The sequence below is a fragment of the Hemibagrus wyckioides genome, linkage group LG20 (genome assembly GCF_019097595.1).
Source record: "Hemibagrus wyckioides isolate EC202008001 linkage group LG20, SWU_Hwy_1.0, whole genome shotgun sequence".
In the NCBI taxonomy this organism is placed as follows: Eukaryota; Metazoa; Chordata; class Actinopteri; order Siluriformes; family Bagridae; genus Hemibagrus; species Hemibagrus wyckioides.
Window position 1 is genome coordinate 4,396,736 of NC_080729.1, and position 20,684 is coordinate 4,417,419.

At 40.9% G+C, this 20,684-nt stretch overlaps 1 protein-coding gene across 1 annotated transcript; it reads right to left on the minus strand.

Moving 5' to 3' along the window:
* Positions 1-891: 891 nt before the first annotated feature.
* On the minus strand, positions 892-19,029 carry pcsk7 (proprotein convertase subtilisin/kexin type 7). Its single transcript, XM_058418193.1, has 16 exons — positions 18,885-19,029; positions 16,514-16,965; positions 15,733-15,867; positions 15,482-15,647; positions 15,177-15,267; positions 14,426-14,480; positions 11,831-11,969; positions 11,602-11,702; positions 9,204-9,371; positions 7,978-8,082; positions 7,791-7,893; positions 3,691-3,847; positions 3,098-3,192; positions 2,919-3,018; positions 2,690-2,807; positions 892-1,925 (listed from the first exon to the last, which is right to left on the minus strand). Exons 2-16 carry the CDS (start codon positions 16,913-16,915, stop codon positions 1,731-1,733), a joined length of 2,130 nt encoding a protein of 709 aa, XP_058274176.1. The 5' UTR covers positions 16,916-16,965; positions 18,885-19,029; the 3' UTR covers positions 892-1,730.
* Positions 19,030-20,684: the final 1,655 nt, after the last annotated feature.

Sequence of the window (20,684 nt, forward strand, 5' to 3'; positions counted from 1 at the left end):
CACTGAAATATATCTGGACAGTGACTTTTTTAACATTATATAATATTTGCACACTGTCTGAAAAATGCCCGATATTCTATATTCCAGTCAGTGATCTGTTTACAAGCTAAGCCACCTGCTAGGAAGAAATAATTAAGATGATCGTTTTGAACGAATGCAAACAAAGGATTTAATAAATGTATTCTGCCTGCAGGATGAATATTAATATACACCGATCAGGCATAACATTATGAGCACTGAATAAGACTGATGATCTCCTCATCATGGCACCTGTTAGTGGGTGGGATATATCAGGCAGCAAAGGAAAAACATTTTGTTAGAAGCAGGAAAAATGGACAAGCGTAAGGATTTGAGCGAGTTTGACGAAGCGACAAATTGTGATGGATAGATGACTGGATCAGAGCATCTCCAAAACTGCAGCTCTTGTGGGGTGTTCCCGGTCTGCAGTGGTTAGTATCTATCAAAAGTGGTCCAGGGAAGGAACAGGGGTGAACCGGTGACAGGGTCATTGATGGACGTGGGGAGTGAAGGCTGGCCCGTGTGATCCGTTTCAACAGACGAGCTACTGTTGCTCAGATTGCTGAAGAGGTTAATGCTGGTTCTGATAGAAAGGGGTCAGAATACACAGTGCACAATGGGTCAGGGCTGTTTTGGCAGCAAAAGGGGGACCGATGCAATATTAAGCAGGTGGTCATAATGTCATGCCTGATCGGTGTAAATATTATGTTCATACCCATATCAGCACCAATGTAGAACTAAAATAATAATAATAATAATAAAATAATTGACATCCAACTGCTTTATGCAAAGATCCTTCAACAATAAATACCTATATCTAATTATAAAGATATCACGAGGTAAGTGAACTAGGAGAAGCGATCCAGCCGCAAACGACTTTTATTGACTTTATTCAGACCAGCTGTTGATCATATTTTTGTCTTTGGATTGTCAAACAGGTAAAACACTTCACCTCAGTAAAAAGACTTGCGTCTCAAAAGGCATTCATTCTTATAGAAACATCTGTATATTACACGTATTGCCAAATTAATTGCTCATTTGTTCCCATTTTTGATTTTAAAGCTCTGGGCAAAAAAAAAAAAAAAAAAAAAAAAAAAAAAAAAGAAGAAGAAAAAAGTAAAAGAAAAATTAAAACAAAAAAGAAAAAAGGAAAAAGGTGGAGGAAAGAAAGTGCTGGATGCATTGATTTCACTTGACCCAGTCAATATTATAAATGTAAAGAAAAACCTGCAAAAGTATCATTCAATAAAAATATAGCACTCTTATTTCTTTCTGAAATTGATCATACACTCCTCCTCTTCATTCATGTTCACACACACACACACACACACACACACACAGCACTCACATTTATGAGAGAATATCCACAGTACCAGCAATATCAAGTAACTTGTAAATTTTCACAAGCAGGATTCTGCTCCTGCTGTAAACACTTTGATTCTTGCTAATACGTTGTTTAGTTAAACCCCGACGTGCCCCAAATTAAACAATGTGCAGCTTCAGAATCAACACGAAAAAGCACATCACTGGATGCGCTGGAAGGTCCGCGTAACCCTAATAAACGTCACAGCTAATCATCTTACAGTTCTGGACTGAACACTTGAAAGTGGCCACTGTGGGGACAGGGACTAGCTCGGCTCGATTAACGTGCGTTAGTTACATCACTTCCTGTTTTTAATTTTTTTTGGCCGCCCCCCCCCCTCATCTCAGTGCTACGTGTCGTCATCGTTTCCTATGAGGGGCATTTTGGCCTCTAAGTCCGTCAGTGGCTGCATTTCCAGAAACTGGCCGTCTTTTGCGGTGGAGGATCCACGCCGCAGCCCGTGCCAGTGGATGTGGGTCAGCATCATCTCGAGGATGTAGTAAAGGGACCAGCAGAGAGCGAAGCAGCCCACGAGCAGCAAAATCTGCAACAAGACACAAAAGAATGTTAACAATATAACATACGGAAAAATATCTGATCATTATTACACGTGATGTGTAACGGTAAAATAGCTCGAGTTCATGTTCTACTGAAGCGAATACAGCGGCTTCCCGATTTTAAAGGCATCCGTGGAATGCTGCTAAGGTAAACAGTGCTACATTTAGCTGACTGGCTAGCATAGCTATTGCTGTTTTACTAGTTTATAATATGATTACAAGCTAAACCTCATGTCAAAGGATATGGGGTTTATCTCAGGAGCACTGCGTGTGAGGTGGAATGGGTGGTGATGTCGTCCACGCCAAAACACCACACACACACACACACACACACACTTAGCAGGAAAAAACTGGAGAACCTACAGGAAATCTACATAAACACCTGAGCCGAGAGATTTAAACGATCTCAAAAGGTATTAAAAAGGTCTGGCGCCTTACCGGCGTTTATCTTGCTAGGCTTCATAATATTAACATGTGCATTTAATAATCAAATGATTTAATTCCATGTGTGTAAACAAACTGTACAGACACCTGTGTAATGCTAAACTGGTGGCTATAAGCTACATTTAGCTCGTGTGAACGCTTTCTTCAAGAATAAGCGAAAAGGATAAGTGCTAAGGATGTTAATTATGGAACATCTGGACGCGTTTAACACTTAAACCAGATGAAGAATGCATTTTTATTAGGTGCTGGCAATTAAAAAGAGAGTGTGTGTGTGAGTGAGTGTGTGTGGCTGAGGCACAGATAATACCTTGAAAGAGTTGGAGGTAAATGGAATTTCCACTTCAGGAGGAATGTCTAAGCCAGGTGGGCACGGTATCGAGAAATTGCTGTTCAGATACTGGCCACTCATAGCCTCTTCCACAAGACTGTCAATCAACATAACCACAACAGTCAATCAGAGTTCAGCTACAGTGGAGAAAAGGAACTGCCTTCTCGCAATCTGTCTAAATGCAGAAACAGCCGGTCATTTATCTCACCTCTGTCTACTCAACACTTCCTCGAAGGACATCTCGGAGCCGTACAGAGTGAGCTTCCAGTGCTTCAGGGTGCCCAGAGAATATGTTGAATCTGCTGTAACTGAAAAGAAAGGCAGACAAGGCATGTTTAAGGCTCAGAATATATTTATAAAAGCGCCACATCTTCAAAAGAGTCTCACCGTGGTCAGTGACGTGGAGGCTGTACTGGCCTACAGCTTGCTCTCCCCAGCACCGAACCGTGGAGAAAGTCCAATCTGTGAATCCCGAAGCATCTCTGGCCAAAAAAAAAAATACAGTACTGCATTGAGAGCTGGGAGATTTAAGCATGCCAGATGACAGAAGACACTTTCTCTGAGTTTCAGTAGTTGGAGAAGAGATCAGGGATTGCTTACGGGGCTTATGAGGTCACAAAACAGCTCAGTACTCCAAAAAGTATTTATCTGTAGTAGTATCACTGGGGCTTTCACTGAGGTGGAGAATCCAAACATTTAGCCTTGTTATTGTTTAAAGAAGCAGTCTGTAAGTTTTAATGGGTTAACTGTTTTGATATTTGCCTTCCTCTTTATTGACCGACCCTAGCCACAGCTGAGTAAATTCTGATTAGATTAGATTAGAAGCTATTTCTTGATGAGAAAAATAGAAATATTGCATAGCATCTTGTCTGCTATTTATATAATTAATAAAGGTCTAGATTTTTTTTTTGTGGAAAATTACAAACCACACCTTTAAGGACAACATGATCATAAGAAACAGTTAAAGAAATGAAGCTTACGTGTCCAGGGCTCTCTTGGCTCCGATGAGTGAGGTCATTCCACTTGGGCAGACGAGCACGATCTCGACATCTCCACGCCGCGGGTGAGTTATCGTCACGGTAACAGCCACGTGCTCTAAGGTCCTTATCCCTGATTGTTTGAGATCTGCAGCTGTAACTGAGAGAAACAGAGATTGTGTTTAACAATTAGTAAAATTCATTAATGTCCGGTTCTCATTAACGTCTGGCTGATTAGCTTTTTGACACAGGTTTATTTATGGACGGCTCACTAGTCTCCCACCGAAACAAACGTTTGGGTTCGAGGTAACATTTCGGCAGCGTGCCTTGACAAATCGATCCGGACAAAACCATTCCTGGTACGGAGAAGGGGGTTATGTGAATTAGTGAACGAAAGCAATCAACGTTATTAAAATGAATTACTGTTCAATGGCACTGAAAGATAACACCGAATTCCTGATAGACAATGCATGCTTTCTTTTTCAGAGGAGACAACAGGTGGCCCTGTCAGCAGTGTGTGATGACCCTGCAAACAAAAAACGCACAGTAAAAACCTTTTGCAGGGAGGAAAAAAATATCTTGTGTGCTTGTCCTCGCCTTACTGAATTCCTGCCCCAGTGTCCAGCTATCTGTAATTCCTTGGCATTTCCTCAAACATTATTTGCTAATGTGCTCCCACACACCATATCCATATAGGGAAGCGGCTTTAAAGAGTGAGAGAGAAGCGAGAAACCCAAAGCAGACGTCTCAAATTTATAGTTTGCTTATATGTAAGCCTATAGATGTCAGGCTGATAAGTGCTTACTAGGCGAACGATAACTTAGTTCGAAGTTTCGAGCTCTTAGAATAGCATGCATTCGCAGAGGAGAAAAACAACAGGATCGTGGCCAACCGCGCCAAATATAAACAGAAGCGCACATGGCAAGCCGAGCATAAACAAGTGACGAGCATCTGATGAGTTCAGAAATCCGTGAGGAGACTTAACTGCATACTGCAACTCCCAATGAGCCAAACACACAAGTAAGCATAATGCCTGAGAATGACGTTACATGTCTATTTTTCTTTCCCAGGAGAATTTTTCAGAATAAGTTGACAGATCGCACCTTTTCACACGTTTAACCGCTACATTTGCCTCGTCTGTTGCTTCTCTTTGAACGTGACTCTTGAGAGTAGAGGCATTTACAGTGACTGAATCAACCGCCCCAGAGCTGTCACAAAGCCTGTGTGTGAAATCAAATGCAAAGTATACTCTACTATGAAGCTATAAAGAGAAGAAGAAGAAGAAGAAGAAGTCCTGAGACCAACAAAATTAGACGGTTACCTAATTATTCATTAACTTTTGCTTCTTATAATGCATTTCGTTCATCCCGGAACACTCGTACAAACTGGTTTTATTTAACGACTCTTGAATGCACTATTCTGAGTCCATGTACACAGAAAAGCTGCCAGATATTTGTTATGAAGTCTGTGTGGAGATGTTTAATATTTATGGAAGGAGTTTCCACTGTCAGTCACAAGGAAGGTCGTCAGAGAGAACTGGTTTGTGCTTTCTTTGTAGCAAAACAAGCTATTTTTTTTTTATTAATCTGAAAAGAAAGGGAAGGAAATAAAATAGACTGAGGGAGTGACTGTTTATCGTTGTTATAATGTAAGTGCTAACAGGAACTCATTTCCACATACACCGTTCAGACATAACATTATGACCACCTGCCTAATATTGTGTTGTTGGTCCGCCTTTTGCTGCCAAAACAGCCCTGACCCGTCCTGCACTGTGTATTCTGACACCTTTCTATCAGAACCAGCATTAACTTCTTCAGCAATTTGAGCAACAGTAGCTCGTCTGTTGGATGCACATGCATCGATAAGCCTCGGCCGTCCATGGCCCTGTCACTGGTTCACTACTGTTCCTTCTTTGGACCGCTTTTGATAGATACTGACCACTGCAGACCGGGAACACCTCCAAAAGAGCTGCAGTTTTGGAGATGCTCTGATCCAGTCGTCTAGCCATCACAATTTGGCCCTTCGTCAAACTCGCTCAAATCCTTACACTTGTCCATTTTTCCTGCTTCTAACATCAACTTTGAGGACAAAATGTTGACTTGCTGCCTAATATATCCCACCCACTAACAGGTGCCATGATGAGGAGATCATCAGTCTTATTCACTTCACCTCTCAGTGGTCATAATGTTATACCTGATCTGTGTATAAGTAGATAAAAGGTATGTTCTGTTTTTTAAAGAATAAATTGCTGTGGTATGAGCGGAATGAAGCTCCTATGTGTTATGAAACCCATCTGCTCTGGAAAAGAATCATCTCTGGCGCTGTAGCTGTAACTCATAACTGCTTCCTCACACAACCTCGTCAGCGATTATTCTCCTAGAACAGCGCATCATGTCATGTTTTAGTCCTTAAGTAAAAAAACATGTTATTTTTGAGCAAAACTCGTATTACCTCGACATCCCCCCCCGTTGTTCTCTTTCTCTCAGAGGTGTTTGTTCTAAAAAACCTTTATGAAACCATCTCCTGCTGGGACAACTTCAGATTAAACTGCTCAATGGGAAGCAGACGTTGCAGGGAGGGAAACGCTCCATTCTGAATGGAACGGTCTGCGTTTTCTGGGCTGATTCATGTACGTTAGCATGCCGTCTGTCATACGATAACTGCTGTGTTTTCTTTCCAAACTATGCATCTAATGTTTTCTTGGGCAGCGACTGAATTGAAAAAAATTTTTTCCCTTTCTTTCACACTTGTGCATGTGCACACACACACACACACACACACACACACAGTGACTGTTGGAAAATATAGTTCTATGCTTTCTCAAATGGATGAACACAAACTTTTAATTAGTGATTTGACTTAAGCTACAGATATGTCGGTATACATCAGCGCGTCACTCTTTTCGGCTTGAGACGACAAACATGTGAACGAATGGAGGCGAAGAGAAAGAGAGGAGAAAGGGGATGAGAGATGGCTTGGCTTCTCTGTGTATTCAGTGACACAGATGTTGCAAAACATTGCCTAATAAGGGCAGATTGGTGATTGCCAGTTTGGGAGGGACTAGCCAAAGTCTCTCTCCCTGTCTCGTAATCTCAAACAAACACTCACACTGCAATCAGCCTCCTCGGTAACGAGTAGCAGGATCTGGATGACAAAAACAGACTGATCAAATTTAACTACAAGCCGCAAGAGACTTGCCCTTTTATACATGCAATAGAAACTAGAGCTTGACTAGAATGGCAAAGATGCCTTTGCATGTAACTGAATTTTTTTAGACATTAGTCAAAATTGTTCTTGTGTTTTGTGCAACAATATGATTATTATCTGTCTATTATCTGTCTGAACAGAAAATGATCTCTTCTTAATTTGCAGAGCAGTTAAATTCTCTATTCTGATTGGCTGATGCATTTTCTGTAAATGCAGGATTTATGTTAATGCAATTGTTCCGACGCTATCGTTTCCATAGACTTGTATTGTGAAGCTCTTGGTGCATCTGATGATGCCCATTGAGCATTTCTCTAGCATCAAAGTGTCTAAAGATGTTAAAATATATATACATCGCAGTGCAAACTGGCCATAAAACTTGTGCAGATCACATTAGCCTGCAAGTTAACAAGTAACCAAACCTTCCCGTTTTCCCAGAGGGCTAGGTACTGAATTCATGATTCATCAATCCCTGAATCCATTTAAACCAATAAAAGCTGTACCGAGAAAGAAAAAGTATTGGAGTTCTGCATTTGTAAAGGGAAAAAAATATTTTTAGCTTTAGTTATTAAAGCCAGTCTGTGGTTTTGGGCCTTCCATGCTCTGCTAAATATGTCTGCCAGTGATGTCACCATGTGTTAGAGATGGTAATCAAGCTACTGATGAGAGACAACAAGCAATGCTGAAGAATGATTTTGCGAGCCAAGATCTGACCGGGAAATTATTGCCCTGTAAGATTCTTTTGTTGCTGCTGGATGTAAAGGAACATTGCATAAACACAGAGAAGTATTTTTACTAAGAAACACAGACCTCACAAAGAGGTCTCTGGTTCGAGTTTTCTTTTTCCCCCTTCTCAGTCTTTTTAAAATGCCATGTAAACACGTTTCCACAGGTCTTACCATTCCAGGTGAGATTAAGTTTGTTCGGATAAGCAGGGATCATTTCTCCTTCTCTTAAAACAGGGCTCTGATAAGATGCCAGGAGTGGCACGGTCTCCCAAACCTGCGCACACAAACACGATCACACTTACTTCTGAAGCTCGTGTGCACCTCTGAACGTAAAAGCACAGACATGAGCAGGACGTACCTTGGCAGTGTTGACCAGTCTCCAGGCATTGAGCAGGCCGAACCCATGCTTGTGGCTGTGGTGGAAGCCGGCGCCATTGGTTTCCCAATCTACATCAGTGTCATACTACACACACACACACACACACACACAATTATATAATAATAATAATAATAATATTATGAGGAAAAGCATAAATAGGAACATACAGTCTATACAAATACCATGGATGTCAGTGTCATAAACTGAAGCCTGCTATACAATTGAAAAGAACATATTATAAAATAATTTAAAAGTGTAAAATATTTATCTTTTAAGATAAGGATATGATTTGCTTTCTATTAATTGGGAATTTTTTACTCATTTTTTTCTTTTGTTCTCCTAAATAGACCTGAGCGAGTAACACATTTTTTCTGATGCCATTAACAGCAGAACAGTTCAATAACACATGCTTTAGAGGAAACCTCCATGGTGCGTTAATGGAAACACACGTGTTAGTCTTGAGTATCCTATGTGACATCTTCTGTACACAGTATGATCCCAGTCTTAAAGGAAAGAGTCAGTCTTCTGCCAACAACTAGTTTGCTTTCATGCAGCTTGTTATGTAAAGTGATATGGCTATAAATCTTCATAACGGTATTGCAGAGCTCAGGAGCACTTTTATACACGGGTACGCTACAAAAATGTTAATTTTGTATTGTTTATTGCAAAACAACTTATAGACGTGTATCATTTGTTTTGTACATAAAGTGCGACAGTGCTTATTACTCTTATATATATATATATGTTAGGGTTTTAATTTGATTCTTGTAATATGGACCGACTCCAGGCATCATACTGACTTAAGTTTCCCTCCTTTTTAATATTTGTTATAACTTTGTACACATCATACGCTGTGAAAATGTCACCCAGCCGTGTATTTAATCCGTGTTCTTGCCCTTCTCTTCATTAAATGTTTTCTGTTTGCTGAAGAATGTCTAAAGATAACTGTCCTGTGTTATTCATATATATAATCATACTTTTCTCCAAAATGCTTTCTAAATGTTTACACCTTCACGAATATGGAGATGAATGTCTGTGATCCCTAGACCTAGGTCAGGTAAGAGGTGGATTTATTATACAACGGGTCAGTTAAGGGTTAACAGCCCAGGATTGTCACTAGTACAGCCTGGGCATTTTATTTCCAAACAGAGGAGGACAAAACGAGTACTATTCTGAATGTGTGCGTTTGTAAATGCAGGTCATACCTGTGTAGCAGTGTACGTGATGATGTGCTGAACGTCTCGCCATGTTAAGCAGGGTCGCACCTGCAGCATGAGTGCCACCATGCCTGCTGCTAAAGGAGCTGCTGCTGACGTACCCGTGTGGCCTTCGGTACAACCCGTGCCTTCCTGGAGCGACCAGTCTGATGTCACCTACACACAAACACCCACAAGTACACAAACAACCATGCATTACTGAAATTCAGTGTATATACACACAACACTGTAGAGATCTTGATTATTATTGGTCAGTAATTGGTCAGAACTAGGGCACTTCGGGACATGCAGGTTTGGAAAATAATCATCTTCAACGGTAATAAAGAGGAAACAAAGCTGTGATTAGTTAAACAGCATATGTGGGTTTGGAAAGGAAGTTGATGAGTGACTCAGCTCAATGGTTATGTTAACAAAGGGAAAAGGCTGGCACGTGACGAACATCTAAACAATTTGCCCAGAGCGAGCTATGCTTGTATGCATGTGGCAAAATATATAAAGCAAGATCCCAGAGAAGTCTATAGACTGCTTTGTAACACACACATATATCTCAGACGGAGTGTGTGGAAAAATAAAACTCTAGCTGCAAAAGAACCCAGTCCAAAGCTACACTACTGCTGCTACTCTGTTAACCTTATTAAATTACACGCTGATAGAAAGCTAAAACCAGTTGATGAAAAAAGACCGCTAATGCAAGTCTTTCAGAAGTCATGCATTGATTCGTCTATCATCTTTACAGTATCAGGCAATGACGAATCAGAAATGTATTCCCAAAACAGATCTGGTTATGTTACGGAAAACACCTTCCTGTTAAGCTACAGCTTGACCTCTGCTGGCAGTGGAGACTCCTTCCGCAAACCTTCAATAAACATTTCCTTACAGAAAGGAAAGGAACCTGGGTGACACTGGACGGTAGATAATGTAAATGTAAATAACGTCCTTTCTACATCTATCCATCCATCCATTTTCTATACCGGCTTTATTCCTAATTAGGGTCACTGGGATCTGCTGGAGCCTATCCCAGCGCACATTGGGCAAAAGGCAGGAGTACATCCTGGACAGGTCACCAGTCCATCACAAGGCCACACATATAGACAGACCACACACTCACTCCTATGGGCAATTTAGAATTACCAATCAACCTAATGTACATGTTTCTGGACTGTGGGAGAAAACCGGAGTAAACCCATGCAAACTCCACACACCCGGGATTCGAACCCAGGACCTTCTTGCTGTGAGGCAACAGTGCTAACCATTAAGCCACTGCGCTGCCCCCCTTACTACATGCGTTTGCCATACACTAAAGTTCTGGTACATATTATCCAGCACTACTTTCCGAGCTTCTTTTATAGAAAACTAATCAACGCCTTCTCACCAGTCCAGCTCGAGCATTCGACAGTACTAGGACAGAAATATCATTAACATACAAAGTGTTGAGTGAGCTGCATGAAGCTTGGTTGTCATAACTGAACAGTAGTAGAAAGGCAACCTGACTAACTGCGAGCACCATTTTCTGAGTCTGGTTGGGGTTTTGGATGGCTATAATGGCTAAAACACAGTTGAGGTTGGAGTAAGCGCTGCCAAAATCATGTCGCCATGGACACGGGGGTAAATAATGCCAAACAGAGCTGCACGGTGCAGTCCTCTTCAAATATTCTCCCCACACGCTACTTGGCTAGGATCTCACGCTCTCATGTGTGTGTGTGTGTGTGTGTGTGTGTGTGAAAGATCTAAAACAGCCTATCCTGAGGGACCTCATCATACTATTCTAAACAGTGCATTAACCACACATTGTCTTATTTTAACATATTATTTAACAATATTGCCTTGTATTACCTTGAGACTGTAGTTTTCCCCAAACGACTTGCATCATCATGTGTCACTACTACTGTAATCTATACGGTTTATACAGTGAGCGTGTACAGAGCTATGGATAAATAGTGAACCTGTCATACAAAGCGTCACAACATTTATGATATACGGAAGACGTATCTCAGCTTGATTTATGGAGAAACAGCTCTGCACACGGAATGCCAGCACGGATGAAATAATCCCCAGAGACGTTGCTCGGTTGCCCGTCTGCTTCTAGGCTTAAAAAACGTGTCTGGTTTGTTCACAGTGTTTCAGCATTCCAGCGTAAGTTCACGGCCTCGTGGTTTAAGGTTCTGTGCATGCTTCCGTAATTGTGCCTGTTGCTCAAAACACTTGTTTGTTTCTAGAAATGATAGTAAAAAAAGTCAGTGCTTCTAATCTACAGGTTTATCCAGTTACCCGGCATAACCGGTTTACCCTTCAAGTGTACCTTTACAGATTAGACTTCATTACATCGGGATAATGATCTTAAGTGGATGAACGGTTTGGGATGTAAATCTCAGAAAACAGCACTCACGATGCTGCGCAGTTGTCTTCCTCCGCTGCTGAAAGTCACAGCCAGCATGGAAGCACACTCCTCTGCGTAGAACGGCATCTTCCCGTTCTCATCCACGGCACCTAAAACACACACACACATTTAATTTGACTTTAGAACAGTTAGAAATGCTACTAACAGTACCAAAATCAATAGGTTTAAGATATTTTAAACACAGAAAGACAGATTATTTATTTATTTATTTATTTACCAATAGTGACTGTGTAGATAGAGTTAGCGTAGCCGTCGTAGTTGCAGTTGTCGTTAAACAAGCCTCCATTGCCACTGGCGACAACAAAGATACTCCCAAAGCCTCTTCTGCCAGCTAGAACTCCATGTTTTAGTGCTGCCTGTAAAGATATAATATATTTTTCGTCAATCAGAGCCAAGATTAAACAAACAGACACGGTCAGATTTTATAGTCCAACCCAATACCTGGTATCAGAGCAGGTCAAAGCCGAACATTTCAGCAGTACTCTGTAGCTAATAAATATATTTTACTTGATACGTCTGTGTAACGTAGATAAACATGTGGTATCCAACTTTCCAGAACATTGTGCCTTTCATCTGATTCAGGAAACGTGTCTCCAGGGAGCTAATTCTTGTCCTGAACTCCGCCACGATGCTAAAAATAAGTTCTTTTAACAGGTCTCTGGTTTTCCTATTCCTGAAAATATGCCCCGCTCTGCACTCGTCACCCTGAACAGTTTGGACAGAGATTTTCCTTATCGTTTTTTTTTGAATAAGCATCCGTCAGGTTTCTGCTCATCTGTTTTCCAGACACTGTTTCAATTCAACTGGACATTCAATTGTGGTTTTCAGAAGAATTACAGATACAACATCCAAAGACAGGTTAAAGCCAGGGGTATAACTCACATTTCATTTCATAATTCCAACGTCCTTACAAATCTTTACATTAACGGAGGACAAACCCCCAGAGCTCTGTAATAATTTCTTTGCAGAGTACAACAGCTACTGAGATTGGGTTTATAGGGCCGTTGAGACGCACTGAAATAACCGTTACTAAATGCTTTCCATAAGGCATGCCAAGACTGTGAAGGGGGACATAGCAGGAAATGTTGCCTAGTGACTTTTGATCACTTAATGAAGTGCTAACTATGAACATTTGAATGAACCTTAAGCACGGGCTATGGCGACATAATGTTCTATCACAAGTTAAAACAGCAGCTTACAACGCTCGCCCTGATTTGTGTTTTGGGTTAAGACGTGCAGACATGCTGATTCAGCAAAAATGCACATCGATGTGGTCTGAATCGGAATAAAACGGATCAGATTTCACATGATAGAAAAGTGGAGGGAAGTAATTCCAACTGAGAAATCTAATCAACCACCCCCCAGCTCAACGCGGGTGTTAAATGGCATTGGTCCTAGCCACTGACCGTAAAAACATCTGGATCGGATACAATTTCGAGATGTAACTGAGCGGATGGAAAGCTGACAATTTGGATCCAAAAATTCTTGACTGACAGGAATTCTATCCTTCCAGAAGAAGCTAAATCCCAATGCATATTATCCCCTTATGCAGGAAAGCCAGCAACAACGAAACAAAACCTTTGACTATATTGAATTAGCTTTCGTTACAGAACCTGGAACTTGTACGTCAATAGACAGAACCAAGAGCCCTCCTTTTTCACAGAGAGGAAATCTGACTGGCATGACAGAGGCCCAACAACAGGGCATTTATTCTAATTGCCTGTCACTAAATATGCAATTATCATACTTTCAATAACTTTTTTTATTACTTAATAAATATTCTAAAATATATATACACTGATCAGGCATAACATTATGAGCACTGAGAGCATTGAATAACGCTGATCTCCTCCTCATCATGGCACCTGTTAGTGGGTGGGATATATTAGGCAGCAGGTGAACATTTTGTCCTCAAAGTTGATGTTAGAAGCAGGAAAAATGGGCAAGCGTAAGGATTTGAGCGAGTTTGACGAAGGGCCGAATTGTGATGGCTAGACCACTGGATCAGAGCATCTCCAAAACTGCAGCTCTTGTGGGGTGTTCCCGGTCTGCAGTGGTCAGTATCTATCAAAAGTGTTCAAAATGAAGGAACAGTGGTGAACCATCGACAGGGTCATGGGCAGCCAAGGCTCACTGATGGACACGGGGAGCGAAGGCTGGCCCGTGTGATCCGATCCAACAGACGAGCTTCTGTTGCTCAGATTGCTGAAGAAGTTAATGCTGGTTCTGATAGAAAGGTGTCAGAATACACAGTGCAGGACGGGTCAGGGCTGTTTTGGCAGCAAAAGGGGGAGCAAAATCACAATATCAGGCAGGTGGTCATAATGTAATGCCAGATCAGTGTATATAACAATACATTTTGACATATTAAATAAATGTTAACAACAAATATTAAAGACTTGTTTCGTTAAGAAACTTTAAAAATCAGCACTCTGTGGCAACTGTGTTTTGATAAATATTATTAATAGTTTGATTAGTTAATAGTTTGTGACCATCAGCCTTTTTAGCTGTTAAGTACATAGAATATAGAATATACTTTCTACGATGCTTGAGGAATTATCACCTGTTATTATCTAGGTTTAACAGATGATGATATATATATCTCATCATCTGTTAAACCTAGATAATAACAGGTGATAATTCCTCAAGCATCGTAGAAAGTATATTCTATATTCTATGTACTTAACAGCTAAAAAGAAAAGAAGGTTAAAGCTTAACGACTATGCCCTCTGCAGGAGAAAGAAATAAGTACAAGAAGAACAGCATGCCAGTTAAATGATGCTATTTATACATCAGGAGCTGTAGCACAAACCTGGCCCAGGGGGTGCGGTCCATCGACAGTCCGTCCGTCATCATCTGGTCCCCAACTACGACAAAAATGACATGTGACAGGTAACAAATCTCTGCAGACACTGAGGGGGAATAGGGTATCTAAAGGGCAGGACAGGCAAGCTGTTCTGTGCCTGAAGCCTCGCTTTCTTAACTTTTTTTAGTTGACCAAACGTTCGTTGACATCCCTCTTTTTCAGCGCCATATATTTCCCTCTCATTAACACCGCATTTTTTAACACATTGTGTATACCTCTGACGGGGTTAACAGCAAAAAAAATTAGAACTGGTGCTAACCTCGGCTTCTAAATTACAAGTGTGAAACGTTCCTCTACTCGGGATTTAGGGGTTTAGAAAAATGATGACCTGTGGGTAAAGTACAGCCTGAAAATCCCTGTGTTAATATTCCAGCAAGTAGCTAACAGATTGCTATACACCGGCCGCAAATGTACGTGACGCTGACTACTCCAGTACTAACCTGCTACTCTAAATAATTAACAAGAAGCAGTTTCTTAAACATGTGAGTCATTTCAGAATTACATGTTGGAAGGAACATGCTGTCCTGAAACTCATCTGTACACCCAAGCTTCCAAGACATAACAAATGAACAGTAATAATTAGAGCATTTTTTAGCTCGCTGTCATTATGTGCCGGAGCGCGCATGTTCTAGCTTTCTTTTACAGGAACTGCGTTGCCTTTACATAAGACCGTGCAGACCTAATTAACATAAAGTACCTGCAACTGTAAACATCGTTGACTTGGTAATGTTTATTAAAAGCCACGGCCTCCATGCTGTCGGTCAGTGGTCCGTCTAGAACTCTGATACCTGAAAAGAAAACGTATGACATTCTTGAGCATTCCACATGAACAGTGGAGTGTTCTCTTAATTTTTTTTTTGAGCAGTATATTGTAGAGCTATTAAAAGTGATCAGGCATAACATTATGACCACCTGCTTAATTGATAAAAGCACCTGCTTTGTTAAGTGTTGTGAACAGATGTGCACGTGGCACTTGACTCAGTCACTCGTGTTACTACTGACCTGCCACTTTGCTGCCGTATGCAACTCCCACAGCGCAGAAGCTGTTGTTAGGCACTGCAGCGATCTCGCCTGCACAGCGTGTGCCGTGGTGGTTATCGCTGTGTGAGTCTGGGTGTGGCATCGGATCTGGATCGTTTGAATTCAGATCATAGCTGCCTTCTGGAGACTGAAACAAAGGCGAGGTTTGATGAACGAGCATTTTGTTACCTCAACAAGAGAGCACAGAAAAAAGGAAATGCTGATGTGCTCACATAGTTGGGCTGAATGTCCTCCAGTGTGTGCTGCAAGCCGTCGTCCACTACGACCACAGTGACGCCCGTGCCGGTGATGTTACGCTCCCACACGCCGGTCACGTTGATGTCCATGCCCTGCCTCACGTCATTGTGCTGTAGCAAAGAAACAGAGGACTAAAAATTGAACACAGAAGTGATGATGAATCCTGATGACGAGCTCAGACCCTGCGCTCGCACAGCATTCGCACTGCAATCATACAACATTCACAAAGGAAGCTAATATGTATTCATGCAGCATTCATACTGCATTCGCATAGTGTTCATAAAGCATTTGTAGAGCAGCCACTCTGCATTCCTGAAATGTTCCGACACTATTTGCACTGTTTTCATACCACACTCGCATTATATCCACAAAGCATTGACATACTGACATAAAGACAAACTGACACTTGCAGGTACACGGCATTAAAAAAAACAAACATTTATGTTGCATTCACACAGCAGTCGCACGCCGTTTGCATTAGTTTTCCATCACACTTCACTGACATAGCATTCCATATAGCATTCATAGAACATTCTTACAGCATTCACTCTACAAATTACATAATTGTGAGAGATGTAGGTTCAGTAGGTTTCAAATTGATTAATTATAATGAAATCAGCTCATTTTCCTAGTTATGCCTCACCTAATATTAAACAACAGTTAAATTCCTCGGTGGTTGCCTGTTAAACAGATGATTCTGAAATCCCTGTCAATTAAACGGAGATGAAGTTGACCCTTAAACTATATTTCACTCACCAAATGCCACTGACTCGGGTATTTGGGATCGTTGAAGATCAAGCTCCTCTTGGACCTGCGCAGAACGTTTTCCTGCGAATGCCAGACCACATGAGGATGGGTGTCCAGTGCCTGCCTAGCTGCTGGTGGATGCTCGTCCTCGTCTGTCACCTGGCAGAGCAGGTAGTGGCCATGGAGTTGCCCGATCTGGCCGTGACTCTTGAGACCGGCCTCCAGCGCCACGCGTTTAGCCAGATCGTCCAGGGAGTTGTCATGTGGCTCAGAACTGTGGCTCAGCTGCACTACCCATGAGCGCCCAGGTTCACAGGACGGAGTTGGAGATTCAGGTAAGCCAAAAGACTGCAGAGGGAGCGATGTCAGGAAGAGCAGGGCGATGAAAAGGGGGAAGGGGGGTGAGGCCATAGCAAACAGGTGCCACTTTCAATGCAGATGCACCACATCAGCCCCAAGCCCTGAAACGGAATGGAGAAAGGAAATGAACGTGGGTGCGTGCAGGCAAGAGTAATGACTACTTTCCACCAAGCTGAAGAATTTCATTCCATTTACATCACATTTAACTGTATTAAAGAACGATCTTTTTAACCATTTAATAGTCACATGTAATGCACAAGTTACATCCTATCATCTCACACACAGCTATAAACAGGGTTTTTCATCAAGAGTCTCTATAGTGGAACTTCTCGTTCCTGAAGGCTTTCCCATTTCAGTAAAACTTCCTTACTGTTAACAAGCTAACAACAGCCGAAGACTATGAAATATAAAACTGTGTGGTTACAAGAAACTGTGTGGTGTGAGGTTACAGGAAACTGATCAGCAATGAGGAGGAGTGATGCGGCCTTTGACGCAAAACGGAGTTATTCTAGCCATCCTAAAGCTGATTATTTTCCTATAACATGTCTCGACGTTTTTTAATCTTTGTATGACAGCAACCATTATTTAGCTATTAACAGTTTATTAACAAACACATGACATGTCTCATATCTGATTATGTTTACTTTTAATGTTGTGGAACATCAACATCACTGAGGTTCCTTTTTCCCTTATCTCAAACTTTTCTGTCCTGAAGATTCTCCTATGTCTGAAAACATTTCCACCGTTTCAAAGCACTGACACTGGAGAAGTCAACATCACCGCTGTTAAACAACAACTTTTTGTTGATCAAGCTTTGAGCATGTTTAGGAGACCTTGTATTAGCTATTGCAATAGAAACAATAACATATTTGAGCTGTGATAATTCAATCACAATAATTTAATCAACAGCTTCTGACAAGTTAATATTTCTAATGAGCTAATTTGACTTTATCTGGTACATTTATCCTGTCCTAAATACCTGTCTACTTTATCTAGCAATTAAAATATATAAAAATTGTATTTTTGAAAGGAACTGACAGTACATACACCGATCAGGCATAACATTATGACCAGTGAGAGGTGAAGTGAATAAGACTGATGATCTCCTCATCATGGCACCTGTTAGTGGGTGGGATATATTAGGCAGCAAGTCAACATTTTGTCCTCAAAGTTGATGTGTTAGAAGCAGGAAAAATGGACAAGCGTAAGAATTTAAGAATTTGACAAAGGGCCAGATTGTGATGTCTAGATCAGAGCATCTCCAAAACTGCAGCTCTTGTGGAGGTGTTCCCGGTCTGCAGTGGTCAGTATCGGTCCAAAGAAGGAACAGTGGTGAACCGGTGACAGGGTCATGGACGGTCAAGGCTCATTGATAGACATAAGGAGCAAAGGCTGGCCCGTGTGATCCGATCCAACAGACGAGCTACTGTTGCTCAGATTGCTGAAGAAGTTAACGCTGGTTCTGATAGAAAGGTGGACACAATATTAAAGCAGGTGGTCATAATGTTATGCCTGATCGGTGTATATTCTTGCGTACTAACACTATTTGTTTTGCTCACAGGAACTCGAAAAAAAAAAAAAAAGGCAGTTTGTCCAATTACTTTTATTTTATATTGACAGCTAATACAAAATGTGTATAAATATATAACAGTCAACTTTCTGACACTCCCTAAAGTGCACAGTGAAAGTGACACGATAATAAGCTAATTATCCAGCATGCACATATGGAGTTGAAGAACCACAAAACGACAACACGGATCAAACAGACCCCGCAATGTCATCTGAAATAACACAGGACGTGTTTTGTTTTGTTTATTTTGTAATATTTCGACTCGTCGTGTTATTTACATCCGCGTTTTGACGATGCAGCCCGTTCTCGTGACATGATCAGCTAGCTAGCCTGCTAACTTACTACTTCTAGTCAGCTGTCATGTCCTCTCGCTGTTCTTTTTTTTTTTTTTTTTTTTACATCCGAATACAAAGTAACCCCCGAATTAAAAAGGAAATACGATCACCTTACCTTCAAATAAACTTTATACGAAGTTTATGGGGCCACATTATTTTAAAAACACTCCACTTTCTCTGCACTCGTCCATGTTATCTTGACAGCTTGGCTGTTTATTTCCGCGTGCTTTCCCATTGCGTCACATCCGGTGTGAAGATGGCACACGTAGTGACAAGATGGCGCTGTGTAGCCGAAAACAGAAAAGGGACACTTAGTCACGTAGTCCATTGTCTGCGGCTTTAACACGTGTCAGTTACACGGACGACGGCGTTTAAAAGAGTTATTAAACATATTACACTCATAATAAACGACTCATGGTTCTTATGGAACTTTAAAACAATGGCACATTGATATTCATGCTTATAAACGTATATAAACAATACATACATAAACCCTTATAAAGACCATATAGCTTGTGGTGCCATGTTTTACTCTCTTATGCCACTTTTGACTGTATTCACAAGCTAGATTTATATATTAAGGCGGCTAGACGAGACTAGATTTTTGTGAAATGAATTGCGCTATAATGTTATACTTAATAATCCATTAAAGGAAGACGCTACCCTGAAGCAAAATCAATATATTTATATTAAAATGGCTGTGATTTATTTGTCGTATTGGTTTATTTGTGATATCACAGATTTCTAGCAATGTTACAACGGAAAAGAATAATCAACAATCTCAAACATCACTTCTGACACTTCTGAATTTGTTGTTTTCTCCTAAAAACAATAAGAACAATAGCTCCGTTGTTTACTATTTTCCAGCGACATTTTATGTACTTTTATTAGTGAAATGCAGCACAGAATAAGAGAAGAGGCGAGGAAAGGTTGGATTCAGACAACTATACAAGTACGCCAGAGAAGTGATATCTATTAGCATGAAATTTGTAGCATTGGAAGCTGATCTGTTTGGGTAGAATGTACAGATGAATATGTGAGAGAGATGGACATGGTATAGGACAAAAACTGAAACAGCTGTATTGCTGTCTTTAGGTACAGATGAAGTGAAAGCTAAAAGAAAACCCCCCACCATCACCACTATCTGCAGGTAGTCGAACAGCATTATGGGATATATTTTAAAACTATTCAGCAAGTTGAAAGTAGGCAAACATGTTGAAAGGACCAGTTATAAAAAAGTATTTCAAGTCAAGTCAAGAAGCTTTTATTGTCATTTCAACCATATATTGCTGACGCAGAACACGGTGGACCCTGGTGCTAAAGCAACAATTACAAAATAAAACTTGAATGCCAGAATATACAAGCCATTATTATGATTCATTATAAAGACTGATATGCATGTTATTAAGAGAGATGCCACTTGTGACAAGGCACGCAACTAGCCATTCATATGGCCCAGGAGTGGCTCGTTAGAGAACATTATAGCATCCAGGGGAATGCTACCTGAGAAATTCCCTCAAAAAGATGGAAATCCTTCCTATAATGTGTCTTATACTTCATGCCAGTATTACATAAACTAAAAAAAAGATGCTCCATGTGTATATGGGAGAAGTGAATGTTCTCAAGCATATCCCAAGTGTGTTTTGGGCCTTGGAGCTGTTGTTGTAATGAGCAAGTGATCTGTCAAGTTAAAGTTGTTAGAATTGAGGCTTTCATTATGAGTCTAGGAAGTTAGGCGAATATCAAATTAAAGTAGTAATGGGAATTATTGGAAATTCAAATGACTGTTGAAAATTTATTTGTCTTCAGGCAGACCTGGGCAGTGGAGTGTAAAAAGTCAGAATAGAAGAGAAAATGGCCAGTGTGGAAAAGAGGCCTGCAGTGCTGTGCTAAAGGATGGATCAAGTCCACCACT

Bases quoted from the DNA above. Each gene is read 5' to 3' on its own strand.
- pcsk7 (XM_058418193.1), bottom strand. From the start codon at position 16,915: ATGGCCTCACCCCCCTTCCCCCTTTTCATCGCCCTGCTCTTCCTGACA. The intron at 15,268-15,481 runs GTCAGTAGTAAC...TTTTCTTTTCAG, and splicing joins ATACGGCAGCAAAGTGGCAG to GTATCAGAGTTCTAGACGGA. The intron at 8,083-9,203 runs GTATGACCTGCA...GTGTGTGTGTAG, and splicing joins TCACGTACACTGCTACACAG to TATGACACTGATGTAGATTG.